The 8,367-nt window shown below is 33.2% G+C and overlaps 1 protein-coding gene across 3 annotated transcripts; it reads right to left on the bottom strand.

The window, feature by feature from the left end:
* On the bottom strand, positions 3,805-5,412 carry LOC109721820 (protein ELF4-LIKE 3-like). 3 transcript variants are annotated; one of them, XM_020249615.1, is made up of 3 exons: positions 5,250-5,411; positions 5,127-5,165; positions 3,805-4,463 (listed from the first exon to the last, which is right to left on the bottom strand). In XM_020249615.1, the coding sequence occupies exon 3, from the start codon at positions 4,402-4,404 to the stop codon at positions 4,045-4,047; it is 360 nt and encodes a 119-aa protein (XP_020105204.1). In that variant the 5' UTR covers positions 4,405-4,463; positions 5,127-5,165; positions 5,250-5,411; the 3' UTR covers positions 3,805-4,044. The 3 variants fall into 3 exon arrangements, with proteins under 3 accessions (XP_020105204.1, XP_020105206.1, XP_020105205.1); XM_020249617.1 differs by having other exon boundaries at positions 5,159-5,165; positions 5,250-5,397; XM_020249616.1 differs by lacking the exon at positions 5,127-5,165 and having other exon boundaries at positions 5,250-5,412.

The following is an 8,367-nucleotide window of genomic DNA, read 5'->3' as shown; positions in this document are numbered from 1 at the left end:
AAGGTGATTGACCAAAACAGTAATAATAATAAAATAAAATAAAGAATTATAATAAATACTCCATATGCTAATCTCTTTGATTTACGTGAGATGCTGATCTAGCAAGTATAATATGATAATTTTAAATAAACAATTTTGTTCTTACACTCTTACTAAATGATGATTATTATTTTATTATATCTATTATTATAACTATGACCAAGCATTTCTATAGATCTTTTAAAATATTGTTTTTCTAAACTGTTAATATATTAACATAAATAAATATAAATTTTTTTTATTAGTACACACACTCAATTTCAAATTACAGTATATATATATATATTTGCTAAGAAAATTAATGACTTTTTATATTGTCGAAGTAAAAAATTTCAACCGTAATTAAATAAAATGCCTCTACTTTAAAAATATTAAGATTAACTCTGAAAATATTAATTTTTATTTGCTAATACATCAATTCAATAGTCTTAAAAACCGCATTCACGCTAAAAAAAATAAAAAAAAAAACACTTTTCCCTTTTTTCTCCATTAAGAGCATCGAGCGTTAACACGTGTGTGAACTTGTGACACCTCGGTACACAAGTGTGGCAATGTATCTTTAAAGATTTCTCCAAGGACGCCTAAGTGAGACGCTCTGATATGCTGCTATGTGCTAGTTTTATCTCTATCTAATAATTATAATCTTTCTCTTAAAAGATTTTATTTTTCAATTTTAGTATTAAAAATACCTAATGAATTCTTTGATAATAACAAAAGCAATATATAACTGTGGATCGAGAGCTTTCCAACGAAGAGTTATTGAGAAGCTCCCGGCAGAAGTTTTATCCCAAATTTGGATAAGTTTTGGAGACCTAGAAACTCACTTTGGTTCCTTCATTTACTCAACCAATTTTTAATTTAAAGCCCTAATAATCTAATAATAAAGGTTTCCTAGTATGTGAGTAGGTTGGAATCTTTCCCTTTCTCCACCTCACTTTTCTATTATAAGTTTACTACACAAAATAAACAAATGAAAAGCCCACCTTTACCACTTAAACAACAACCTAAACTAAGCATACAAAGTATAAACAATTAAAGGCATAGTTTGTGGAACATAGACAAAGCTCATGACCAGGGCATTATTTAATTTGATGTGAAATTACTCTAATATATATTTAAATCTTGTTGATGAGTGGGTGCTTGTGATTACCCAAACAAAAGCGCTTTTATAAAAAGCAGGGCATTGCGTTTGCGTTTGCGTTTAGCAAACTCGAAGTTTAATTGAGTAGCTGTTGATAGATATGTGTCGTGGTTGTGATTCGTTGCGTCATGGATTGGCTCGTGAGTGCAACAATTTAGTNGTTTCTTTTTTTTTTTTTTTTTGTGGGCCCTTCTTTTACATTTCGTTAGTTTTTAGGTGAAATTTTTCATGAGACAATAGGTCTTTCTAGAAAAAATAAGACCATTTTTTTCACCTTTAATTATTAATTTGGTTTAGTTATTTGAATTATAAATTTCTAAATCTTTTGATGTTAAAATCTATCTTTCTATTAAAATGCACTGCTTTGTTAGAAATATCTTTTAAAGTGTTTGTCCTAAACAAGTAGTTCTATACTAATTTTCTCTCGATATATAGTTTTTAGTATTTAGAGAAACTGATCCACAAATTGAACCAGTGACTGAAGACGTATTAGAGTCATAGAATTAACCGAGGTAAAACCATGATTGAACCTTATTGTAATATAAAGTTGCCAAATTTCGACCGGTCTAAACTAGTTGGTCCAACCGATTCGAGGTCAAACTGACCGGTTCAAACTTAAACTGCCAAAAAATAATTCTTTAATATTTATATTGAGATTATCTTTATTTTTTAATAACTTAAGCTATCAAATAATAATATTTTTAATAAATTATTGATTAAATGATACGAAACAATTATTATTTTTAGAAAACTAAAAATAATTAAAAAATAATATTTTTATAATATTTTATATTCAACACGGTCCAGATCACTCAACGTGGATATTTCCACCAATGGAAAGATACATAGATGCGCCGTAAACTGTAGCTCAAATAAAGTGTGGTCTCAGCGGCTAAAGAGGCGTGAAAACGAGGTCACACCAAACAATGTTGCGCATGCACAAAGCACAGTTCGTTTTCACCCAAATTCCTCCTGATTTCGTAAGAAGCGAACGATCAAAAAAATCTCCAAATTATTGGACCCTCAAAAATGGGTCCCCTCCCTCTCCCTCTCCCTCTCCCTCTCCCTCTCCATGGCCAATAACCAACAACCGTGCAGTGATTCCGAGAAGGATTGATGTGGGCCCCTTCCTCCCTCGGAACAGCTGAACTATCAACATAGAGAAAGGGGTGGTCGAATCTCATCAGCTCAACCAGTTTGGATTCATATTTATGCGTAATCTCTCTCGGCTTAAATGGATCAGCATTATATATATTCTTTGGACAGAAGGTCATGTTGGGCCAAGTCTCATATTCGAAATGGCGTGAGACCAAGTGGGCCGAGTCATGTTCGAAGTGGCGTTAAGTTGGTTGGACCGAATCACAATCTAGACTCGTGGGCGCTGTATCTGTACGCTTTAAGTGAATTGATCGCGTATTTCTGACAGCTCAAACCTTTTGAATTAATGATCTAACATTCCAAGATGCTTGCCGATATGCAGGTAGTGTTTAGAACGCACGTGTCGGCTAATTAGTAAGCGCAACACCTGATATGATTATATTTTTCAAACTACTCCTGCGATGTTCTGTATCAGTAACTATTTTCTATACACAAGGCGTCGTAGGTTAAATTTCTACCGGTTATTTTGCAGCAATCTCATCTTCATCATGCACGTGAGGTCGAGAGACAGACGAGGCGTTAAAATTATTTCTGAACAATTTGCTTTAAGACAGATCCTTTGGCTTTGGATAATACTAGAGCAGGCTGATGATGTGGAATACCAGGTGCAGGGGCAAGTAAATAAGCAGATAAGTGTTGATGATTGATGATGTTGTTATTCATCCCCCAAAGGAGAGCTGCTCTGGGCCCATGGCCTTGTCATTGGACATCACTGTGTTTGGATACTTGCAGTAGTATTCCATTGCCATGGCATTATTATACTATATATATTTATTTATTATTATCTTTGCTGCTTTATTACCTTCTCCTATTATATTCCATGTCAGTTCTTGTAGCACCCACAGAGCTAGGAACATGTATAAGAGGAGCAAGGAGGTTAATTTGGCATTGGCCATGCCAAAATAGTGGTCAAAAAGGCTTCACCTCACCTCCTCTTATCTGAGATTCTACACTAGTGGGTGGGTTACATGATTGGAAGCCCAAAAATAATAGAAGCTGATGCCCTAAAAGCATCTTCAGAGAAGCAGCCCACAAACTGAACAACTCCTCCTCCTCTCTGGCACTTCCAGGAGCAGATAGATACATGCCTAGCTCCCACCAACATCCAGGATGCATGACAAGTGCTTTTCTTATAAGTTAAAAAAAAAGAGGCCTTGATTCCATGGGGCATCTCAACCTCTTTTGTAAGTTTATGAATGAATAAATAAATAAATAAATAAATAAAAAGATCAGCTAGCAGAGGCTAAAAAAAAAAAAAAAAGGAAAAGAAAAAAAGAAAAAAGTAGAGAAAAATGATTAATTGCAGGGAAAGCCCCACTAGGGTACTACTACTACCATTGGTGATTTTGTACTATAGTTGTTGATTGATGGAGAAAGCCTTTATGGAAGGCTTAATTACCAAATTAGCAAGCGAGATGTTTTGTAGTAGTTACTTGAAAAAAGGTCCAGGGAAAATTACTCTCGGATTAATCATTAAGACATGTAAAAATGCATAAAAAGGCACATAATTAGTTGATTGAACTACAAGCGAATAAGTACCAACAAAAGGAAACTTCCCACAAAGGTTATGTTCTACAAAGTAAGTACCCCCCCTCCTCCTAAAGAAAAATTGAACTGCTTCAGAAACAGAGAGAGAGAGAGAGAGAGAGCACAAACACACTTACAAAGAGAATAATCCACCTCTGATCCACACCTTCTCTTGTTTTTTAACCGGGCCTAATTCGCTTCTGCCCGGATTTACTCCCCGCGGAGTCGCCCTCCGACGAGGCGTCCATCGACTTGGAGAAGGAGACGGAGAGGTCGGCGTAGAGGTCGACGACGCGCCTGATGTTGTTGTTGAGCTCCCGGATGAGCCCGACGTTGCGGCTCAGGTTGTCGGGGATCTTCGACTCGTGGTTCTGGTTGATCTCGTTGATCAGCAGCCTGTTCTGATCCAATATGCTCTGCACCTGCACGAAGCTCTTCTGGAAATTCTGCATCACCTTGCTATCCACCTGCGCTCCTCCTCCTCCTCCTCCTCCCCCTCCTCCCCCGTTGTTCAGCCCCGAAAACACATCTCCTTCCATTCTCTAATTTCTGCTCTCTCTCCCTTTTTTTCTTCTTCTTAAATCGATAGTCGGCTATCCTGCGATGAAATGAAGATGATTGTAATTCAGAGATTGAAAGGAATAATAATAATGGACCGATAAATAGAGAGCATATATAAAGTGAGTGGTTGGAAAATAAAATGGCAGAGCTAGAAAACCGAGGATGATAGAGAGAGAGAGGAATCTATTGGGAGTTGGTTAAGTATAAGGAAGCATGAGAGACAGGGACTGATAAATGGGAATCATGACTTAGCCCATGTCCTTCTTTTCATAAAAGGGATTCTGATTTCTAAAAGCTGATCCAATTCTTTTCATAACCAAAATAAAACACAAAAAAAAAACAAAACAAAACACCCTGTTCTTGAAAAATTTTAAAATGGAAAAAGAAATGAGGGGGGATTTTTTTTTTTTTTTTTTTTTTTTTTACTTCGAGAGAGAAAAAGGAGATGATTAAATAGTAAAAAGGAACTTTTGATTCTGGCGGAGAGCAGGGAAATCGAGGACAGGGTTTTTCTCTCTTTTTTTCCGTACGAAAGCAATTTGCATCGAATTTGTTTAATTTTAGGATACAAAAACTTTTTTTTTAAAAAAAAAAAAATCAAACAAAAAGAGGAGGAGAAGAAAAAACACTACTACTGTATATACGAGAATACTAAAAATTTAATCGTGGCACGAAATTTGTGACAATTGCAGAAAACAACCAGAACCAACTCCGTGAACGTTGATAACCTACAACAAATCTGAGAAAAAAAAAGAGAGATTAAAAGAAAAACTTAAGGGGCTTTAGGGACTAATCTAGAATTTTCACAGCTTGTTTGGATTACCTTGAAATTTCGGAGCATTTCTTCTCCGCACCAAGTGAAGAGCTCTAGAGAGAGAGAGAGAGATAGAGAGAGAGAGAGGGGAGAAGAGAGAGAAAAGAAGAAATCTCGGAGAGAGTGAAACAAGGTTTTAGAGAGAGAAATAGTGAGATAGAGAGAGAGAGAGAGAGAAAGAGAGAGAGAATATAAGGGGATTTGACACTCACGCAAGGGACCGACCTTTTCTCAGTTATTATTGTTATTTTTAAGATCTTCTTTTATTTTTTGTTTAAAAAATTTCCTTTTTACATGCTTTTTTGTTGGCTTTTGATTGGTCAATGGATTAACATTTTTGTGGGGTTTTATTGCTTTAATAGTAGTAGTAATTGATTAGGTTGATAAATTGAGATAAAAAAAAAAAAAAAAAAACAGGGATGTGTGTGTGATTAAAAGTTGTGGATTAGGTTTTGGACCTAGTTATTACTCTTGTCCCTTTGTACAGGCAACAAAATATCCACTTTTCTTGAGAAATTATTGCGTGCACCTCGTGTACATATCTCGTATACACCATTGGTAATATTTTATTATATATTCTTCCTAAATACGTATTGAATTCGTGTGAACTATGGATCATTTTGAATTAACTACACAATCTTTCAAAATTTTAATTTTACTATCCAACTTGGTAATTCATCTGATGATTTAAATCAGCCAATGATACTTTGACTTAAAATTTTTATTACGCTGTTTATCTTCACAGGCTTAGTTACGATATCTTATGTAATTTTTTACGACTATAAATTTGTTAAACTAAATACGGTTGGTTGACTTAAGTCAAATAAATTGAAGAATTTGGATAGTACAATCAAATTTCGAAAGATTAGATAGCCAATTCAAAATAGTTCTTAATTCAGAATAATTCAATATGTTTTTATCTATATTTTTCTAAATCAGGATATAATTTATTGCATGTGCCAGGACATTTAAATAATGCGCAGTGCACTAGACATATGAATGCACTGGGTGCAAGTAATAATTTCTCACATTTTTATGGCTGTGATGTGCTCCTCCATGGCCCACAAGATTAGGTTTCTTGTGGTTAACTAGTGGCCCATCAACCTTAAATATTTTTTTGTAAGTATTCATTTTACACAATGCATTCTCCGTGATTTTGACTAATCTCATTAATTGTTCGTGCATATTGCGTAAGCTTACGGTATGTTTGGTTCGCTTTTTTTCACCATGGAATCGGAATCGATCGAAATGGGCAAATCCGTTTGTGGGTGTTTGATACACGGGAGTCTCATTCCGATTCCGATTTCCGAGTGGAATGAGAATTTCCTAATCACCTGTTTTTTCAATCCGGCCTAGGAGGCCAGAATGGAAGTTGAAACCGTACGGAATGGATATTTATTCGGATTAAATTTTTTTTTTTCAACTTTTTAATTAAAATATGAGTTTAAACTTAGAAATTAAATTTTTAATTTTTAATTTTAATTTAAACTTAAATTAAAAATTAAAATTTAATCAAGTATTTCGAATCTAACTTATGAATTTGAATTTAAATTAAATTTTAATTTACATAAAGTTTTATTCAAATTTCATTTAAAACTTAAATTATATTTATGGATTCAAATTAAAGTTTAAATTATAATTTTAAGTTTGAAATATTTCATCCTTATTTCCACGGCTCACCGACGGAAGGACAGGGTCCACCACGTCAGTTATGGACCCCCCAAATATTTACCGTAGAGAATCTACTTCATTACTACGGCTTAAAAATAATTAAAACTTTTTAAACTTGGAGTGTGAAGTTACTAAGAAGTGGTCCACGGGTGGTACACGAGTAATGTTGGGGAACCAAGAGCACGCAATAATTTCTCAATTAATAATGTAGGCATCGACTGTTTTATATATATAATATCCAATATAGAACCACCAAGAACTACTCAGGTTGTTGGCGTGAACTTTATGGACACACTACTAAGTAACCCGTGTAAATGCACAGAGCAGCTACACCTAGTTTTTAATATTATTTTTATAAAATTCTTGAATAAAAAGAGAGAAAAAAAAAAAACGAATCTTGGAGTTGAGAATCTACTATAAGATTAATCTAATGGGATATTATGCTAATTTTCAAAATCTTTTTAAACTATATTTTTTAACATATTATTACCTATTTAATTTTTTTTAAAAAAAAAAATCCTTAACAATTTATTTGGATTTTTTTTACAATGCTAAAGCTACAAAATTATATGAAAACTGCACCATTTGATAACATCTTGCTCGGTTTAAAATCAAAATTTAATTACATACTCTAATAAGTCGTTAGATATATGTCACTTCACATAAGTTTATTCCTAAAAGAGTACAAATATGTAAAATAATATAATTGGTGAAATGGAGTAGTAATTACATGGTACGTACCTAAAAATATAGATATTCAACTATTATTTTCCATGTTTATATATATAGAGAGAAATATACATAAGTAACAAATCAAATTAAAGAGTCAACAATGGAATAACAGAGAATAATAATAATATTATAATAACAATAAATGGATCACAAAAAAGTTGCAATTAATGCAATAGAAAATCGGTACACTTGTGTCTTATCTCAGATTACCAAGCAAATTGAATGAGATAGAATACCAATTAAGTAACTGATTAAAATAATTCTTGATCAAAGAACCTCCACGTCAAATTTGCTAAATTTGGTAGGGAATTAATTGTCCATAATAATGCTATATGGCTGGAAAGCATTTCATGAAAAGATCTTTAAATAGTATAGATACAAGGAGATTGAAGAATCCTTATATAGAGTTTTACAGTAAAACATATGACATACTTATTATTATTATTTATTTATTTATAATAAATGTGTAAACTATGGAACAGAGGATTACAATGTAATTTTAGTACCTTATTAAGGGAGAGAATGAATACTAAAACTATATGTAATTTTTAAAATAACACTTAATGTAATTTTTAACCTTTAAAATTTTTTACAGTGAAATAAAAGATGTATCCATCATTCATTACCGTTTATGGCGAAAAGATGGATAGAAACGGACACCTTTCCTTGCTTAATGAGATTCGTTGTCCCAAGCCCATGTTTTAAATGCTTGAAATAAAAGTTA

This window comes from Ananas comosus, linkage group 15 (genome assembly GCF_001540865.1).
Source record: "Ananas comosus cultivar F153 linkage group 15, ASM154086v1, whole genome shotgun sequence".
In the NCBI taxonomy this organism is placed as follows: domain Eukaryota; kingdom Viridiplantae; phylum Streptophyta; class Magnoliopsida; order Poales; family Bromeliaceae; genus Ananas; species Ananas comosus.
The sequence above is the reverse complement of the archived record's forward strand: the minus strand, read 5'-3'. Positions and strand labels throughout refer to the sequence as shown.